The sequence below is a fragment of the Pogonomyrmex barbatus genome, unplaced genomic scaffold (assembly GCF_055798465.1).
Source record: "Pogonomyrmex barbatus isolate J1 unplaced genomic scaffold, ASM5579846v1 scaffold2, whole genome shotgun sequence".
Classification (NCBI taxonomy): Eukaryota; Metazoa; Arthropoda; class Insecta; order Hymenoptera; family Formicidae; genus Pogonomyrmex; species Pogonomyrmex barbatus.
Genome location: NW_028297116.1, coordinates 9,372,059 through 9,393,724, shown reverse-complemented (window position 1 = coordinate 9,393,724; position 21,666 = coordinate 9,372,059). Strand labels below are relative to the sequence as shown.

Sequence of the window (21,666 nt, the reverse complement as noted above, 5' to 3'; positions counted from 1 at the left end):
AAGAACTAAGTCTCCAGAATTGTGCAAATTTAGTTATACTATCAAGTTTAAATTAATAGAAATTAAATCAAATAATAGATCGCCGTAATAAATTATCCTAAAAGATTTAGCCAACAGTTAAATCCATGATGAAACTAAAATAATTACGCGGTATTGCCAACACAGTGGAGTTCTATTTTTCATAACTAATGAATAGAATAAAAGATATAACATTTCCGAATTGTATTCTAATGAAGTGATGGTGTTGTCTTGAAAATGAATCTACAAAATTGGTTTTCAAAATAAAATAATATTTATCGAAAATTATTTGATTCAAAGACAAAGTGAAATTTACCTCGAAATTATAATCAACAACTATTTATTGAGTTCCCGTTATTTTGTAAAAAAATTCTACCAATATTAAAATTATTTTACTTTATTGTAAATTTATTTCATCGTGATTATAAAATTCTTCAATTAATTTTATTATTATATTCATTTCTTATCAATAATGATTAAATTGATTTTATAAATGTTATAAAACTAAATTATGTTTTTTGTTCATTTTTAATATTCATTTAAGACAAGCAAGATATTAAGAAAAGCACTAAAATTTTTCTTAAACAATCAGTTCACTCTCATATTTGACTCGAGTCGGTTTATCTAATTTTGAATTATTTCACCTTATCCTTTTTTGTGTATTCGCATTGTATCAATTCAAATCTACCTATCGACAAAAAAATAAATAGCTCGCAGAATTCTCATCTTCTTTTTCCTCTCTTTAATTTTTATTTGTATAATAGAGTCGCGTGAAATATTCGCTTTGATTTTCTCACTTCGACAAGTGCTTTGTGAATTAATCCGGCAAACTTATGATTCATGAGAAACATGTTTTAAAGAACAGTACGACGCACACACACACAGCTACTCTTGTCGCACGGATAACAATAATCGTTCTGCGTCTAGGGGGTGAAAGCGAGGGCGGTGACCTTCTGTACGCAATAATATTGCCGTATGTCGCAACAGGCATGATTTGTGACAAATAGTCGAAAAATATTCGTCGTATCGTACAAAACAGATTCACGCTCTGAAAATTCTGCTACTTGTGGCCTCAAATGACAATAAATGTACATTAACATTTATTTCAAGAATAAAATTTATACTTCCGTTCTCACGTCGAATAATTCGTGCAAATTAAAAATTATAATTGATAATCTTTAATATTATATCAAGATCTTTTCCCAAATTTTTACGTTCCGATATTTCATTGCGATATTTCAATAAATCTTCGCGATTTTAATACGTCAAGAAGATGGAATTTAAATTATCACAAAAAATGACAATTTATTTTTGCGCTTTAATAAAATCGCATGACTTTACGCTTTTTAAAATGTAAAAATTTCCGGGAAAATAATGGTAGTAATAAATTACTTTCTAGTTTCCGATCACAAAATGACGTTGTCAAACTAGTTAGATTTAATAGATGATTTTTTTTTTTTAAATAAGTGGAATAATTCTCTGAACTTTTTTTTTTTAACAAAAGTTGAGTAACTCTTTATATAACAATTAAAATGTTCAACTATCAATTTGTTAATATCAAGTAATAATTGCATTACAACTTCTAGATATAAAATTCAAAATGTATAATTAGTCAAAATGTATAATGAAAATCATTCATCATTCTATTATTTTAGTTATAAAAATCAATAATAGATAACAAATTGGTATGTGTATAGATGCAGTTATGGATTTGACCTGTGTAAATTCTTAACTATTATTGACTAATTTTGTTCACGCATATAATATGAGAATTATTGTAACTTTAACATTTTGATAAGGTTCCTCAACTGAACTTAATCTTCAAGACAACTGACATTAAAATCGTAATATTTTTGTTATTCTTATCTTTTAGCAATACGTAAAAGTGTGTCAAGTTATGTCACGTACCACGAAATGTAATGCACCATCCGGTTCGCCGTTAGTGCTCTTAAGCTTATACCTTTACGTATCTTTACGTATTTACGCGTTAGAAAAGCTGCAGTAAAGCAGCATATAGCATGGCGGGGTTCTCTAGTAATCGTATGCTATTTTATTCAATGTAATCTTAACATTTATCGTTGGGCGCTTATGCACATTGAAATAAGAGAGAGAAGATTTGCCTTCCAATTATGATTACCATAACGCATATATAATTTTATATTATCCATATATAAAGGCTCATCCTTCAATTCCAGATAGCATTCGAAATGATAATAAAATTTGCTTAATTTCACAGAAATCTAATTCAGAGTTGCTACTCTGTACTATTCCGAATAATTTCACGGAATTTCTCTGTACACGTAATTTACGGCTCTTCCCATTACCCAACCGCAAGAGTTTAATACAAATAATGTGTAAGGGTTATTTGCCAAAAGCAAATATATGCTACGGAATTTCTATTACTCTAATTATAACGACAAAATCAAATATAATAATCTTCCGGTACAAGTGAAAAGCTGGCGGATTCATTTACCGAGATGCTCCGTATATTCGCTGTATTTCAAAAATTTAAATTTAAATCTTTCAGCAGCTTCAAGTTTCTTTTAAAGTAGACGTAATCACTTCTCGAAAGACAGTGATAAATTAAGCTATTCCGAGCCTTCAAAGATAAACTGATTGATGCCGCTTATTTAAATGTAAAAAAAAAAAAGGTCAAAAGAAGTTCTAATATCAACATCAAATATTATTATGTTATCAACAAATCGAATTTTTTTTCGAGAGGATAAATAGCCTCGAATTTTCGAGCGATTTGAATATGATCCGCGGCGATTCGCTATTGCGATAAGATAATTTTTCGATTTGTTGCTCGTCGTCGAGAGAACGAGGGATGATTGATGATGCGCATTTCTGCGAGCGGCAAATCGACCAAGTCCGGATACTTTTTCCCGCGGAAGAAACTTCCAAGCTCCGTCTTGTATCCGCGGCAGAACCACGAGCAATCGGACCGTTTCGCCGGCGCAATTTGCAATTCAAAGCGAAAAGTAAGATTTCCCGACATCCCGCGCACACCGACACGCGGACTGACACATGCCAGCCGCGTTTCGGAATTTAACACCGATAACTCGTGACCGAATTAATCGGTGCATATTAACGAGGAACGAATTCACGCGGCGTTTAATGTCGCGATCGTAAGGCCGAAATGGCTCGAATGACGTCGGCGCCTTAGAAAGTAAAGTTTCCTTCTTTTATTCCCCCGGTTTCCCGTTAATTTGCAATTCAAAATTCCCGTAAAAAGGGGACAATTAACATTTCGTTTCGTGGAAGCGAGCTCATTGGAACGAGATCCTAAAGTAGAAACGTATGCAGCTAATTTGTATAATTATTTCAGTCATTGGATCATTTATAATAAAGAATATTTATATCGATCGGTAAAGTCAATTATAATTAATAATGTTAATAAGCGCCGTTAATAAATTTCCACGTGAAGCATCCAATTTAACGCGCAGAAACGCATCACGTCACATTACATAATGACATTTTCTACATAATTACATAATTTTGCATTTATATTAACATATAAAACAGTACGCCGGCTAACGAGTTTGTCATTTTCACGAGACACGTAAAATCGCGTGATTATTTCTTCCCTGCAAAATTCAAATTCCTAAATTAAATGGCCGACGATTGGAAATCTACGGATATGTGAAATCTTTATTCATACTCATAATTTACCCTCCCTCCCTTGGTTTTTTCTCCATTCGGGGACTTGAGCCATGCAATCTCTCCTGTCGTGCTCCAGGAGGATTATTTGTATATTTGCCAATGGCGTTGGATGGTGTCGCCGCCGTAGTCCGACCTGCATCCATCGAGAGAATAGGACCATAATCTCTCTGGAGTACGGGTGGGGATTCGAGAGAATAGATGTATATATGTATATCGTAATATATATATATATATATGTGTGTATCATTGTATTGTTGACGTGTTATTTTAAACACGTTATTTGCGATAAATATCATCACATGCCTCGGTAGTCGAAGGGATAAGATGCCTGTCCGGTAAGCAGGAGATCCAGATTCGATTCCTGGCCGAGGTGGTATTTTTTCGCAAAATAATTACGAGTTTTCACGACTGGTTCGGGCCCCGCCGTGACGCACATCCTCCCTTCTTATTCCATGCTTTATCAAGGCATTGAATTATCCGAGAAAAAAATTCCCCCGTTACGCGACATTCAATTTTAGCCCTTGGGGGCTTTATATCTTGTTTGAGCGAAAAAATTTCCACAAAAATGCTGCGTACGAGAGTTTAAATGCTCTTATTAGCCGAGGGTTAAAGTGCATTAGATGATAAAGCGTTAAGGTGTGACGGCTAAATGTAGAATAATAACAACCGCGGCGCGGTTACAGCGTAACAGTATGGCATTACATTACTGCGATATTACAGGCGCGACGCGTATAGGTTCGTTCCATTAGGGCACTTGTAATCCGGCAATTTCACAATTTCACGTCGTAATTCCAGGTAGTTATTCGCACGCGAAATGACACGGCAGAAATAACAATAATGTCCGCCTTCGGAGTAAAAGCGTGCATTCGCATACGGGAGACGGGGATAAAATGCAGTGACTGCCGCCCATTACACGGGGCATATAGAAGAACAGCGGGAACAACGAAGAGATATAACTAAAACGTTGCACCGTGTCGCTACAATGTAACATGTAGCGAACTTAATGACGAGTAATTACAATAATGATAACAAACGATCCGGCGGAAGCCCCAAAATGTATCATAATATATGCGTAAAACCGGTCCGTTGACACGTTTTCAAAATGAATGGTTGTTAATATTCTTACAAAGCAAAGTGGAAAAAAGAAGACTCGATATAAAACAGGATTTTCCTTCGTTAAACGAAAACTCGAGCGCGAAAATAAGTACAGCCTCTTTAAGATAAGAAGCCTTAATTAATATAAATGTTGATTACCGCGGTTTTTTCGAAATATAACAAAAGCGGTATGGTATTCTCCAGTATGGGTAGTGAGATAATCCATTGGTATGAGTGAAATGCGGCGTATTCACTTGCCTGAAAATGTAATTTTAAGATTGCAATGGCGTACTCTAACGCGCGGAAACCACGGTAGTAATCCACAAAGTTGCCGAAAATTACGCGAAAATTATCTTCAAAATCCCGCCCTTTTTTACCTAGCCAGTAATTGTTTTTTATGCCTTCGTTTTCTGCAGTGTGCTCTGTTATTTCCCTCATACAGAAAGAAGTGTCCGACATGGAGTAATACCCCATGAGTAATTACGAAATTTGCATTCTTCCATTTGCGCGGGTGGGAACCGCAACGTCATGCAAAACAAATAAGTAAAAAATAGAATTCGTACGATGTAATCAAGGGGGACATTATTCTCTTTCGCATTTAGCATTAATGATATGCGTGGCAAATACACTTTGAAATTAAAATTTTTCTCGCGTGCACTTTAGCAAAGGGTAAAAATTTGTACGATGTAGCTGACTCTCAGATACCCAGACAGTTGTAACGTCGGAAGTAAAAGGAGTCAAATTGTAAAAAAAAAACAACAAAAAAAAAACGAATCAACGTTTAAGCGAATTAGCGTTGACATAAAGTCGGGTTGATCAAGAAATCCCGGATTAAAGGGTTGGCAATCGTCCCGACGTATATTCTACATGAACTCGACACTTCTCGCCGTTCTTTTTCTTCGCGCTCCTCGTCTCCTCTTTCTCTCTCTTTTGGATTTTAGGGGATCTCGTAAAACATGAGTCGGGCGCGCGCATTCGCGCCGTCACGTCGTTAATGTCGCCCCCGATGGTGGGTAAATACTTTCAATTCCTGGCGATAAATTCGCGAACGGTTTTGCGAGAGAGAGAGAGAGAGGGGGTGGGGGTGAGCCGGCAGCAACTTTGTCAACCTGTCGACATCCTTTGCGAGGTACTCGCCGAATGAAGACCTCTCGCCGCGGCGATTCGCGCCACGTTCGTCTTATCGTTATCCCGAGAATTATGATACGGCGACGAGAAGGAATTAATTCGGTTTAAAGTTCTCCCGGAAGCGGCGCGACGGTCGCGCGATAACGGCCGCGTGACATTCAAATTAATCTGACTTCACGCTCCGTAGTAAAAATGGGGTAATTAAAAAGTACAGCTGTTACATCGACGACTCACTGCCGTCTAAATAACAAATGACTCTATCGGCTTTTTCAACTTCGATAAACAGTCTCGTTTCTTCGCCGATTCGCGGCGAACAAAAGTTTAATAATGAAACTTTGAATATTGCATTGCTCTCGAGGAACGGAGATAACGTGGGCGTTATGGAGTAAAGGAGAAGCACGGAGATAACATGGGCGTTATGGAGTAAAGGGGAAGCACGTTTTACACATCATGCGAGTTGCAGCGCCAGCAATACGAAACTCGAGGCGGAGAAATTTCAGAAAAGAAAAGAGAAAGAAGGCGGTCGAACAATGGAACAATGGGTGGAACATGCTAATTCCACGAATGTTTCGAGATCACTAATGACGTCCCTGAGCAAGAATAACAAATTCCAAAGAGAGAAAAGATATAAAAAAAAAAATGTTCACTAAAAAAATTGCATATGTTTAAAAAGTTATAAAAAAAAAAAAAAAAAAAAAAAAAAATCGAGAAAGAGAAACCAAGGCGCACCACAGATTGGCATAGTCTTCATGATAGTTGCGAGAATGGGAAATCGATTGTTCTGGAAAAGAAGAGTCTGTATCATGAAAAAAGGAAGGGCTCGGGAAGTGCTGCGCCGTAGCTTTCAAAGGCGAATGTTGAACTTCCAGACGAGAGAGAGCACGCGTTTTCTAAACGCGCGGAAGATTTCCATACGCGGATGCGCCGAGCAATCTCCGCAAGATCGGCATCGTAATCGATATACGACATTGTCATTCTGGCCACGTTTGTTCTTACGAAAAGCTCCCTTGGAGAACTCTTGGCAGAACTCGCGGACGCGGGTCGGCGCGACGCTTGGGGGATTTGCGGGGGATGTGAGTACGGGGAGTTGTTCAAATATGTTCCTCCGATGTATCCGATACATCTGCGATATCGAATCCCCGCGTGCGGATCCGCATAGATCCGTCGCATGATTCACGTGGCTCATGCGTAGCGTACGGAAGCTTCCGACGCGCGCTTCCCAACAAGCTATTTGGCAGACCTTTCCATTGGCAATGAGGAGATAAGGAGTGGGTAAGACCCTGTGACAGGCTCCGCCTTGAAATCCAATTTCGAGCTTTCGGTTCTGCCTTCGACTCTATTTTCGCTTGTCGCTCTAGCATGAGCTCGTCGCCTCTAGAGTTTTTCTGGTATGCGCATACCTTCCATTCCAAATTTTTGCCGACAAATTTCTGCGACGTTTTCCATCCGCGACTTTGTCTTATATTATTCGGATTATACAAGTTGTCTCCGAATTATAATCCGGCTTTATTAAATTTTTATCATTGGTATTTATATAATTTCTTCTTTTTTTTTTTTTATCTAACAACGAGTTTCGAGTTCACCATATTGTGATTTATTATGTATTGCTTCGGTTGATGTCTTCTGACGTGTTTAACGTCGTTTCTTCCCGAGAAAAAAATTGTGTAATCTGATTATATTTGCTCATTGTAAATATTTTTGTATTAAACGATTATCTTTAATTTTTCTAAAATAAAAATCAAATCGTCCGTTATAAAGAAATCAAGGTGTCGATTAATCATACTTTATGATTTCAAGTTACTACCAAAGCTTGCAGAAGAAGCAGCTGCGCGCGATATTCCAATGGAAAATACAGTGGCCTTCGACAATAAATATCTAACATTTTCCAATATGACTCGCACGGTCGATGGCAAGGAAGCGATCGAGCAGGATAACAGCGAATCGAAGTAATTCCGAATTGCCTGCTCGAGCAAGCAAGAAAATAATGTTATCGCTGACCGTTGTCGTTATCATTATTTGAGCTATGCCATAATTAAATTCTGTTATGCAAGAAGAAACCGGATGGCTGTTTTAAAGGGAGTTAGTCCGGGACAAAGGAAGTCCTGAAGTTGAAAAGGTAAAAAGGAACGTTGAAAAAAAGTGACATTTCCCACTAGAGAGATAAATGGATTTCAAACTGATTAAATTTTGGGACTCTTTTTATCGGCAAGTGATATACAGACTTCCGTAGAAATTCCTTCGTGATTCTTTTCCTATGAATTCTTCTCTTCTTTCTTTCGAAAATATTTTATCAGCACGAACTAACGTGAGAAGACCGTTGCACCGGACTATTGAAACTCGCAGGATAACGATATTCGATGCATCCCGATGCGGGGCGCGCGTTTTCATTAGCGAGCGATTGTGTAATGTTGCGCCTCGTTAATATTCCGCCGTTCATTTTTCGTCTGTTTTTCTGAGGCACAATAGCGTGTTCACGCTGAAGAGACGTGCTTTTGTGCGCGGCATCAGCCTTCTCTCTCCCTACCACCATCGCCACGGGCCTAATGCGCCGGGTGTTCCTTTCAACATCTCTATCGCGAGCTGACATCGCATCCCTTGCAAAAAGCGGGAACCAATCATGACTTTGTGGGGCTAAAGCTGACGACGCCTAACGGAAAAGTGCAAATAAAAAGGAAACTGATTTATAAAGCATACGAGCTTACTGTTTGACGAAAAAGTTGAAAAAAAGTTGATCGCGTTGATCGAAATGCAGGGTGTTCCATAAGTCGAGGTCGATCACTCGGGAGATAAATGGGAATACGAAAACAAGAAAATTGATATGATTTGAGGTAAAATGCATTGTTTTCGAGTTATCGCATTTTTACGTTGGAATTGCTTTGCTTTTGATTTTTTTGTTAAAATTAAAAGAAATGATCTTTATGAGTTTTATCTTTGCACAACTATGGAGTCCTGATTTCCGCCAAGAAATGTCAAGCGAGCATCTCCACATGGTGGTGCATCCTGTGTAACGCTAAAGCAGCCTACAACTTTTATTTAACTTTAATTATAAAACTCATAAAAGACTCATCTCTTCTTCTAATTTTTCCACAAAAAATTCGAAAACAAAGCAATTTGAAATTTCAACATAAAAATTACGAAATAATTCAAAAAACAACGCATCTCTACGTTTCTTCACACCAACTTTTTTTTCTTGTTTTTGTGCCCCCAATCACCTTCCGTGCGATTGACCTCCACCTGTGAAACACCCTGTAGTAGTCAGTCGTGTAAGTTTCGAAAAAATATGATAAGTAATTTTAAAAAAAATTAGTCAAAGTGATTCTCTTCGGGGGGCAATTTAGGCAAGGAATATGTTTGCTCGTTCAATGGCGGCGTTGTGTATGAACGGGGCTTAATTCCTCTCGCGTGAAAGTCGCGACAAAGGCGTGAAAGAGTGCAGCTGTTTGCCGTGTCACGCTAATGCGCGCGGTAGGTAGAATCAGATAAAAACCGGTTAATCCATCTTGTGTCGCGCTCGTTTGTTACAACCGTTAAATTACAAGATTTACGACAGTGTCGGGTGCATTGATTACGATAAGTTGCTTAAATTGCCGATTTAAGTTTTTGCTGACTCAGATTCAATCTACGACAACGACGAGAGAGAGCCGCGTAATTATAGAAACGCATCGTCTCGTCGTTATATCATCATTATATCACGCGTGAAAAATATATACGTACTTTGCTTGTCACGTGCAAGATATACACGTCTCACTCAAGTGAATATGAAGCTGTTATAGCGTCAATAAATTCTCTAAGTCATTCTGAATTAAATCACAATTATACAAATCAAAGAGATTTTTTTTTTTTTTTAAACAGATTGAATACTCTCATGGAAACATTCGGTACAAATTAATCAATATTTCGCTATTAATATTCTCTGATAAATTTGGAATGTATTATTATGAAAGGAAATTCAATCAAAAGCCATTAACCGTCGCGGCTTTTTAATTTTTAACATAAAACATCTTGATAAATATCAAATTAAATCCCTTCGTTCTACTTTATTTTAGTAATTCTGTATTTAGATTCCATTTTAAATTTAACGAAAGATTAAATTTTACGTTCGTCAAATAATTCATAGCTGGAAAGAAAATACGACAGCTCCGAAACCTGTATAATTTAGCATAATTTATGTCTCTCACGCAGTTATGTATGATTTATCATTATAAATATACCGTGAGTGCATTTAAATCGATTTTATCAACGCATCGCTGTACTTAAACAAAATGCCGCTAGTGAATTGCAAATATTAAGTAGAATTTTATCTCATAAACACTCGTGGTGTTGCTAATTCGAATTGATAACGAGTTATGCAAAATGAATTGTTCAAATAGATTTTTCCAACATGTGAGCGCGAGTAATATTATAAAAATGCTCGAGACGATTTTAAAAGCGGTTTTTCATCGTTTTGTAAAGTCGGTGAAAGCAATTCGTCTCGTTTTTCAAGATTTACCTAAATTCGTATCTAAATTCGCATAAAATTTTCTTTCAAAATAGGAAGATAATTGCGGAAGATTGCTGACGTACTCACCTTCGCAAAGTCGATTTTTAGTGTGCAGCAGCCGGAGTATATATCTGCTCCATGTAGCGTTTCCTTTGCTCTGGTTGCTGATTCCACCGAATCGAACGTGATGACCACAACGATCGGTTAAGAATATATACTAATTTGTAGTGATTTGTACAAAAAAAAAAATAAATAAATAAACATATAAATTTCAAAATTGATTCAAATTATAAAATTTTCACATTTATAAAAATTTGACAGTAACACGTGAAATTTGTCATACAATTTCTACCTTTTTGTTCGTGTGACAAATAATTAATAATCAAGTTTGAGATCACTCAGTCTTATGTAAAACATTTATATTTTTTTAGTAGCATTATAAATAAAGAATGAGAAGATATCCAATGGATATCCTCGAGTAAAATGACCACACAAGTTAAATTATATGAACTATAACGTTTCACCAAATTTTACGCGATAGAAGCGTTTCTGACAAGATGGAAATTTCACAAAGTTCACAACTGTTACTTTCCCGTAAAGCGGCCTAGGTATAAACGGCAATAAAATCCGATATAACGCAAAGTTCTAACGAATTTATAGTCACGCGGGACGCGGCTCGACTATTATTTGGATCGTAATAGTAGTCCGGAATGTATTCCACTCAGGCGGAGATTCACCGAAAATGCTATTCCCGAAGTCAAGGCGGATTTTTTCGCGTACAGAATGCACGGCGAAAGAGTTTGCGGCGAAAAGACTCGAGTCTCTCTCGTCATCCCGAATCCCAGTCATAAATCTTCATTACGCCGTAATGGCAGTGCATGTCTTGACAAAGTTTCCCCGGCTTAGGAAAGCGTGTCGGACGGAGAGTTGATCCCGCGGGCTTTGAGTTCGCCGAAGGTGACCCTTGACTCTCGCGTGCTCGACGCGCTTGTTGCCCCGAAGTTATCGTGTAAATCAAATTCATGCGGAAAAACGCAACGGTTTTACTCGCGTAAAATAAATCCTTTCCCGGCGGCATTGTTCCGAATGTACCGTCAAACCCAAAGACACCCTTCTCCCTCGCGCGTTTTAAAATAAAATGCCCTGTCGTTCGCGAAAATCTCAGTTCTTTGACAAATTTAAATTACATTTTTAAAATTCAAATTTTCGGTAAAGTTTAGAATAACGGAGATACTTCGGTCGATGTTGAAAACTAACCCAAGTTCCGACGAGGTGAACCCAAGCGGCAATATAATAAACGATTTTATTAATCCTTTACGCAACGCGGAACATCTGCAGTTGTAAAACAGTAGTGCGCGTAGCAAACGGGAGCATTAGCGGTTTCAACTTCAACGTAATTTACTGCGACGATTTACTGCGAACATAACTGAATTCAAAGTGTTAATTTATTGAGAATTACGCGGTATTCTCTTCCGAGAATCGTTGATACGTAAATCGAGGAGCCTCGCGATCGTCGGCGCGCAATAAAGACCGGAGCGAGATGTATTGCAAAGGATATTCAACCATGGCCTGGACGCCGTTTTTCTTAAAGATCACGATGCGCTGAACCTGCCCACTGGGCGCGCTGATAGTGTGCAACACTTCCTGCAACAGAAAAGAGGAATGAACTTTAACAGATGCGCATGAGGATATTTTAGGAGAACATTTCCGCGCTTTGTTGATTTAGGCGATGGTGCATCGTTTCTCGGGTGAGTTCCCCGAAGGGAGCTTGAAAGCCGAGATATGTGGATATTAATCTTTAATTAAACACATCTCGAGTTCCAAGTTAAGCAACCGAAAAAGAAGTGCGTATGCAGAGCGAGCTAAGAATTTAGAGGAGAGGTATAAATAAAATATTTCAATCAACATTTCACGCACGTTTTTTGTTTTACGGAGAACCTCTACTTAAAGAAAAAAGGAAAAAGTAACGTCAGATTTCACAAGAATTGTTAATGCCGTTATATTTAAATAATTAAATAAATTTAATTACAATTATCTGCATTCGTGATAAATTTATATTTACTTTTTTTTAAACCTTTATGCAGCCTTTCGATTAAGTTATCTCACTTTCTTCCACGTCGTCCATTGTCAATTATATACGAATATCGATTAAATTTATTGACACGCACTTGCAATTTAGTATAAAACTGTCCAATTACTCGCTTCAAAAATCGCTAACGTCTCGACGTCGAAACAATCATCATTCTTCTTGGTCCGTCATTGAAACCTGTCGTTAAGAGGAGCGGCGATAGTTCTGAAGCACCTCGTATTTCCGTTAACCTATTTCAGGCACATGATCGATGCACATCGTATATCATGCGCTGCAAATCGAACGAAGTTTACATGGTGCGTTCTCCAGGGTATCCAATGTGCAACAACATATGCGAGTCGTTCGGTATAAATTCGAGTGCCCTCATACGATACTCGCAACAGATCCAAACAGAAAGTTTCCGCGGCGTGGCATGGTTGAGAATCGAGAGGTCAGAGAGCGACGCGAGACAAATGATAAACTGCATTTGAGCCCATCCACGGGTTACACACGGCGATATACGTATCGACAATTTCGAATTTCCTCGGTGAAAAAAATCGATCTTACCGCAACTATTTTTCACTCGGCACATCATTTCGCCCTCATCAAACGCCTCACAATCGCAATTCAAAACTTGGAATAAACAATATCTCTTTCTAGTTGAGTTTAATTATAATATCCTTTATTTAAAAAATTTACCCTGGTAAAATTTAAAAATTTTTTAAATAAAAATAAAAATAAAATTTTTTCGAAATTTACCTCGGTAAAATTTAAAAATTTGAAAAATAAAAATAGAAATAGAAAAATAAAAAAATTTCAAAAATTTACTCTGGCAAAATTTAGAAATTTTAATTTTTGAGAAATTACTGAACAGTTATATTAACTTCTGTCATAGTAATTGAAAAATAACCTACTTGAAATCCTAATCAAAATGTAACATTTTATCTGCAGTTACTGTGTACAAAAAATGTGCGAAACCCAAATCATTTATTGAAAAAAAAAAATAATAAATAAACTATTTAATTGATTAATAAACAGGCCTGCTGATAATAACTGGACAAGTTTCTTTTACACAAATTACACATATTTTATATTTTTTTCAGAAAAACCGTTGATCGCTGAATAAAATTCTATCAAGTTCTATTTTCTATGCAATATTGCGTACAACTAACAAGAAATGAGAATGTGATAATACTAGAGACTGGATGAATGTTTAGAAAAACTGCATACATTTTTATCAAAGCAAACTTAATTATTCAATTATTAGATAATGTGATTGAATTAATGAATTCGATAATTTGAAATTTAAATATATTTTGTGGAATCTTGTTTTAATTTAATGCAAATCTATTAATAATTGATATATAAAATATATCATGCTTTCACAGTATTCAATTTCAACATAATGATCAATGTTGTGCGACTTAAATAAAATAATCATGTGACACGGATTTATCAAACATCGTATAGCCTGAGAGAATTACTTCGGAATTAAGCAAACTAGACACAGGACAGACTATAGGATAAATTAGAGAGAAAACAGAATTGCAACATGTTCGGCTGGCAGTGATTTACATTGCAATTAGCACTCTCTAATTTAATCCTTAATCCTTAATCACGGGTATGGCGCAAGTAACGAGGACATACCGTGGAAGATTACCATTTTACACCAATAAAATGTTAACATTGTATCAATAATGTTAACATAATTTACAACATCAAGCAGCATGTAATTCTTAATCTTCTTCGTGGCTAAATTAATTGTTCTTTGTCACTTTTCGAATGTGTGTGTGTGTGTGTGTGTGTGTGTGTGTGTGTGTATGTGTGTGTGCGCGCGCGCGCGCACGCGCATCTTTACAGGAAAATGTGAATAAAACACACACAGACAGACAGACAAGACAACAGAGTCGAGTGTCTTTCAGCGATAAGTTGCGATCGTTAGGCGCTGGCGACGCTGGCGATCAAGGAGGCTGTTAAGTGTCGCGCAGGGATGTGGACGGACCGCGACACATTTTATTTCAAGATGGTCGATAATTGAGAGCATTTAGCAGCGGGACGAGTGTTTACCTGTCGTGACGCCAGCCGAAGAAATCTCGAGTTTCCACGGCATGAGCGATGACACGACGTGGCTCGCTGCCAAAGTAGCCTCCCTGCGACTTCTCCGTCGCGGCAGCTCATCTCTTTCCCGCGCGACTAGACCAGAAAACACGCAACTAGTGGAGTCCGTCCGTCCAGTGAGTCACGCCGTTTATTCGGCAAAAAATACAGTTCGTCGCGCCGCTCAAATGCTGCAGTCTGAATGCGCGAGACGGGCCGACGTACGTATGTATTATATCATGGCTCGCGATTAGTCGCATTAGTCATGCCATCGTGCAGGAACGGAATCTGCAACGTCTGAATAAGGGTCGAAAGGGGAACGGTCTCGTGCGCGATCACGCCACGGTGATCATATAAATTTCACGATAATCCCCGAATGAGATGGGATTAAAGACCGATCTTTCATCCGCTCAAACACGATCGAGACTTGATTATTCGATTACTCGAAATTCGAACATATCGAATTTTGAGGAATATTTTGTCTCAATTATTCAATTCACACGCGGGAGAAAGACAAATTAACCTGGCTTTCGGGATCTTTCTGTTAATCATTCATGCGACTCGAGCTCGTTAATCTAATTCTATATTAAATGTACGCATTCTGCGCGTGATCGTGCAAGACTCACAGAGCAGCTTGATTTCTTGCGCGAGTATAAAATATTACACAGCGATGGTAAAATAAAAATTGAATTTCGATTTTCTCAAAAAAAAAAAAAAAAAAAAAAAAAAACAGAAAAAAAACAAAACAAACAAACAAACAAACATAGTAAAAACGATCGAACAATCGAAACAATAATTAAATTGTTTCGTGGCTTAATTGAAAAAAAAAAAAAAAAAAAAAAACTCAAGATACACTGGATTATGTAAAATCGTCGCCGTATCCGCGAACGGCCGGTAAATTTTTATGCGCCAGTCGCCGCTGCATCCAACGTGCGCCATGTAATATGTATGATCCGTTGCATTTCAGATTTGGCTTATGAATAGGAGCGAGAATTCGCGCGCGTCACCACCGCCGCGCCGTCGTCCGGTTCGGCTCGCGTTGACTCTTTGTTTTCTTTTTTTCGCGAAGCGAAATCAGGCGCCACCGCCGGGGAATCGTGCACTCGAACCTAATTGTCCGGGGTGTTGCCTCGTCCTCGAGGTCGACGACCCTCCTTTTGTGGCCATGCGAGAGATACGATGCCGCGTGACGGCAGGAGAAATCCTTCGGGGAGACCACCGGGCAACGGTATAAATTCAGGAGCGGACACTTCCGCGACGCATAAAGCGGAGCTTCGCGCGAGAGATCGCGATAAGAAGAGCACGTAATCCTTTTGTCCCGGGCGAAGATGCATTCGCCCGGGCGAGCTGCATTGAACCGCCGCGTGCCGGTGCAAACGTGATTTACCGAAGCTTATCTGCCGCGTTCTCGCGATGGAAAAACGTCAGGCGCGAAGGAGGACCGCTTTCTAGCATTGTCAGAATCGATATATCCGGAACGACTAAAGGCTTTGTATTACGGGATAAAGAAAGTCCTATTAAAGTCCTGATGGGAATAATAAATTTCATAAACTAGTCGGCTATTTGGCTAACAAATTATATTAGAAACGAAGAAACGTTCTCGATAATGGATAGATGTCTTGAGGAAATGATACAAATGATAAAATGTAGACGTTGTTATTATTTTACAAGAATTTTGTGTTTCTTAGATCAGCGGACGGTAAATGATGAGAATCAACTTCGAAAGGGGGACGCAAGCTGTATTTACGAAGCAACAAAGTGCAGACAGGAATTATCCGCTTGGGGGTCTACGGACGAGTCCCGCGTTTGCATTCTCGGATCAGATGACAGTGCAGTTTGCCGGTAGGAGAGCTGAGGGGTTTAATCCTCGTTCTTGAGCAGGTCAGACAGTAATAATAGATCTGCTTCGTCGGAGGGCATCAATCAGCGCGCGCGCGCGCGCGCGCATGCGGAGGGAGAGGGGGGGTGAAAGGCATGCCGTATCGTCTTATTTAATTCATCGGTATTCCCATGTATCTCCGGGCGTGTTAATACGGCTAATCCGTTCTTCGTTTATAAAACACAATCGACTTTGAAAAGCGAGCCCGTGATTTATAGCGACGTTTCTCCGACGGAAAGATATCTCGCCGCGAGATATTCCGCCGCTCTTTCCGGGTTGTTGATAAATATTCCACTCCCAGCTCTTTCGCCTCCTCGATGCCAGATGGTTCCGGGCATAATGCTCGCTTTGTACCGGCAGCGAAAGCCACCTCAAAGCTCGATCCGCCGACCGCAAAAAACAGAAATGCCGCGGCGATGTCGCGTATTAATTAAATGGGACACGAAACAAATGTCCATCGTGGAACACAGCACTCATTAATGCATCATAAACGTCGTAAATGACGAAATGAAGAGAGAGTTTCAAAGTAGTCATAAATTTCGGAAATTTCGCTAATTTCACGAAAATGACAAACTCGCGTACAGAAATAAAGATAAATTTACAAAATTATATTATATTATATTTACAAAATTTGCATTGTAAATCAAAATAAATGATGGCAAATTTTATTCTTATCTTTACAGATTTCCCCAATTTAAAACTGCAAGATCTCGACTATATGGGAGACGTCAAAATTGCGCGGATAAATTTTCAGGAAGAAAGCTACATTTCTTGGACCCGCATGTAAGCGACACTATTCGCGAAGAACCTTTCATCCCTTCGAAGATTCGAAGGGGATGTCGTTCGACGAATTTTCGTGAAAAAAACGATAAAATCTTTTGGAGAATCTTGCCGCGCAACGATCTTTCGATGCCATTGGGGGCATGTAAGGGGGTTGAATTTACGGGCAGCGTAATGTCCCGCTTCTAATCTCGCCCCAATCCCATTCGTGCGAGACCGAAAGCGCGTGAAAAAGTGATGAAGCGCCCGCAATTACGACATCAATTTGCCCAACATGAGAGCAGGAGATCACAATCGAATACAAAGACAACGCGCGCCGGGGATGCATCTGAAAACTGGGGTATTTCCCCCGAGTGCAATGTTGGCATACTCCGTCGGGGTGCATTCGGTACATACATTCGCGCGTAAGTCTAATAAGTAGCACTTGCGCGACGACAGACACGACAGACGAATTAAAGAATGACAAAAACGCGACGCATAAAAAAGACAGATATATTCGTACATCTTTTTACTCGACAAAAGCTGTACACAGTTTTGTAGGTGGAAAAATATATATAGGTTTAATAAAATGTCGAGCCACTCCATTTTTTTAGGATATGTTTAGGGGCGGTTGTTCGTTTGGATAAATTTATCTAGCGGACAAAATTGCGAATAAGAAAAGGAAAAGAGTAAGAGTAAGCAGAGATTTAGCGAAAGAGCAACCCTAAAAAGGATACAATTTTATTAGAATAAAGATTTAGAATAAGATTTTAGGATAAAATTCTTTAGGATATTTTGTATAAAACATTTGTCCCGTATTGTGTCGAAGGATTCAATTGTAATATAATAACTGAAATCTCCCGAATTATTGCAAATGTTAAATGCACTCAAATTCTGATGTACATAGGTAAACTTGACTCTCAACTCGTGATTTCAATCTTAACACACTCTCGTCTCTAATCTCTAAACTCCAAGTTCTCAACTCGCAAACTTTCATGTAACAACCTACATCCCCTAAATTCGAACTGTAAATTCTCAACTCACAGTAATTTATATGATTATTTCACGAATATTGACGGTAAATAAACCCATCAGATGTTACGCTTTACAGATCCAAGATGCATTTTATCAGCGAATTCGCTATTTTCGTGGAGGATGAATGATAAAAAAGAAATAAACTCCAAAAATATTCTGTTTTAGCGTCGTAAAACCGTTCACATTGCATTAACGTTTCATTAATAAACAGTAAAGAGTATATATCGTGATTCCTATGTAAAAATACTGGAGGTACCATTTTCGTATTTCGATCAAATATTCATTCATGTAATCAAGGACGAAATGTTGCCTTTATTAAAATAGTCAAGCGCGTATCTTAATGCTTACGTCGATATACGATTGATTTTTAATACCGCGCTGCTTATCGGCACGGAGCAGTTCGTAAAAAGTTAATGGAGTATCCATGAACATGCGTATCGATTTTTCGATTACGTTATCAATCGTGACTCATAAGCATCAAAGTATAATTAGAATTATTTGCGCGGAGTGATACGCGCTTGTCCCGCTGCAACAGGAACGTTTATTTATTTCTTATTTAAAGAGAACCGAAATTAAATTGCGCTCATTCCGAGTAATTTTTTCGAACAGTGGAGGTCGTCGAAAATCCAATTTCCGGCGGATCCACTTGGAAAATCTAGCGGGATCGGCACGGCGGGGAAACTCTCGGAGCAGCAGCACGGGACATTAATTGAACATGTGAGCAAGAGGGGAGGGAGGGAGGAGGAGAGGCGCGGATACAAAAGTGTACGAAATGCGAGTGCCGGGAACACGCCGGGGCGAGCAATAGTCGACGAAAGAAGTCTCAATTTCTGCTGCCAATTTCTCGGGGGAAATTCGTCGGATGATACGGACGGGATATCGCCTCGCGAGAACGATCCCCGGGAAGTGCGAGATGCCGTCTCGCACGCATTACTCTTCCGCACGCGTTTGTATCGCGGACCGCGGCGGCGGTGCACGTCGCGCTCCGCGGAGAGAAGAAAAAGACGAGAGTGTCGGTTACGAGGAAAAGACAAATGGGTGTCGTGCGAGGCGAGAGACGAAGCCTCTTTCTCTTTCTCTCTTTTTCTCTCTTTTTCTCTCCGTTGAGAACAGTGGCGGAATGCCGCCGGGAACGTCAGCTCATTTTTTCGGCCTTACTGAAATCTGGCGTCATAACTGACCTACCGCGCTACCCTTTCCCATCCCTTTCCGTCCTCGTCTCTCTTTTACGAATATAAAATATCACGCGAGCAACCCGGATGGGAAAACTCCACGGTTCGTGTCATCTCCATATACATTTTGCAGTAAATGTGACAATTCCGCGTAACATATTTCGACGTGTAAAACTTTAAACTTTAAAAATGTTACGCCTATTATTTTAAAAAATTTCGCGATAAAAAGAGGCGCTAAAATAAATTATAAAGAAGCTATGAGAAAGATTATAAAATATATTTATGAGTGTGAAAATTTATTTAAAGGACATGATGTACGGAGAATTCTCAAGTAATAATATATAAAAACAGAAATAACGCTAAGTTATAGAAATATATCTCATGTTTAAAAACAACATCCGACATATTTTTCTGTAATAATTTCGTTTATACCACTTATAACTAAAATCTAAAATCCATATTACAGAATATTTATTTATTCATGAATACACAATTTGAACCTTCTTTTACATAACATTTTTCAATAACTCAGCATGTAGCTGTCGTGTTATCTTATCCAAAGTAACCGAAGATGCAAGAAAAATTCAGGGACGTAAGAGATCACTTTAACCACCCCACGCAAGCGATACGGGGGTTAAAGTGATCTCTTATGTCTGCGCGTGGCGCCCAATTTCACAGATCCCTGTTGCTCCTTTAAGAAGGTAAGACTTCATCTTAGTGTTCTAGTGGAATGCCACTGGCCGTAATCATTCGTTTTCCTACACACGTACACACGTACACACGGCGAAACGATTAAGGTCAACGCGCACTCACTACTTTTCGGCCGTAAGCGGAATCACTGGAGTCTCTCTCGACGGGGCTATATACGGAGCGCATTTCGTCCGGCGGTCATTGTTTCGATGTTGAAGGTATTACAATGTTGCACGTGAAACATCGGTTTTACGTCTACGATCTTCCGGATAATTCCGGGGAAATTGAAAAGGTAGAGTTACGTTGATGCCGCCGCGACGTTTGATGTACGCGGCATCGCCTGCCGAAAAGAGGTGAAATACGGCGTTCTCACGCTTTCGTGGGACTTTATTCCGCAATTTGCCAAGTTTCAATATTAAATAGCGCGGTAAATCTCTACTTAATTCCCCGTTAAAGTACTTACGTTAATTAGCCAACCTACGTTAAAGTTAGTTACGCGAAGTTTATAAATAATAAAATAACTGTAATCATCCATTCTTCAAATTCCCCCCCCCCCCTCCCCCGGGATTTCGTTCGCATTTTCAATGTTGTTTTTCGAGAAAATTCAACAAGTTCCAAGATTTTCACGTGACACGCAGTGATCCATTACTCGAGAATATTTGCTTCGTAAGGGCATTTTATACAAAGATCAGACACAAATTTTAGAAATGTGACATTTCATATTCAGCGGCCTAATATTTGCAGAAGAAAATAACTTAAGATTGGCTATTCGGAAATCGAGGAATTTTGATATTAAATCATATGGATAGATCCTACAGATTGCGGAATGAGTCTGAATGAAGATTGACCTATTAAATCTTTTTACCAGAAGAATATTTGCAAGGGAAATTCTGATCTGGGATGAATTAAACCATTTTGAATATTTAAAGATCGTTCAAAGAATCTCAAACATTCGGAAATATTTTATGAAAAATATCTCAGTTAATGCATCAATATATATGCTTATTCCTGATTTATATTTATATAATCCTAAGAGAAAGAAAAAAAACCTAGTATTTTTTCCTTTTCATGATAACATAAAATATCATATAACATAAACGCTATTGAACACCGATAATTTAAGCGGTAATTGTCGTAAAAAGCAAAAGAAGTTTAAAGAGAGTTCCGAGCATCTGGAGATATTTCGCAAAGTAATGTAAAAAGTTAGGAGTTGGGAATTAAAGACCATGCGAACCAACCGACCGCATTTGTTAATAAACATATCTCACGGATATAGAGAGCAAAGCCTTCTGGTAATTAAGCCATTCCTGGGAAGATGCTTTTCTAACGCTTGGCCTGCATACGCGAGAAGGTTGTTCCGTGTCGTATCAAGCGGAAGGAGAATATGGAAAACTTTCCAACGAGCGGCACGTGACGCGGGTCAGGAAAAAAGTCGAGAAGCGGAAGCTCCAGAGTGACGTGGGTCCGTGCTGCAAGGAGGACCTGCTTTGTATTTTCTAGAAGAAACCCATGGGAGACCCGTTCTTCCTGGCATTACATTATTTTGTGCACTTCTGAAAGCTCCGCCGTTGTGCGACATGTG

The 21,666-nt window shown here is 38.7% G+C and overlaps 1 protein-coding gene across 2 annotated transcripts in view; it reads right to left on the bottom strand.

Annotated features, from left to right (window-relative positions):
• sm (heterogeneous nuclear ribonucleoprotein L) overlaps nt 1–21,666 on the bottom strand; it is a 162,174-nt gene that overhangs the window by 89,702 nt on the left and 50,806 nt on the right. For both annotated transcript variants that reach the window (XM_089075942.1, XM_011639537.3), the window contains exons 4-5: nt 11,943–12,028; nt 10,472–10,568 (exon numbers count right to left, since the gene is read on the bottom strand). In XM_089075942.1, coding sequence (XP_088932068.1) covers nt 10,472–10,568; nt 11,943–12,028 — 183 coding nt within the window. The remainder of the gene's footprint in view (nt 1–10,471; nt 10,569–11,942; nt 12,029–21,666) is intronic.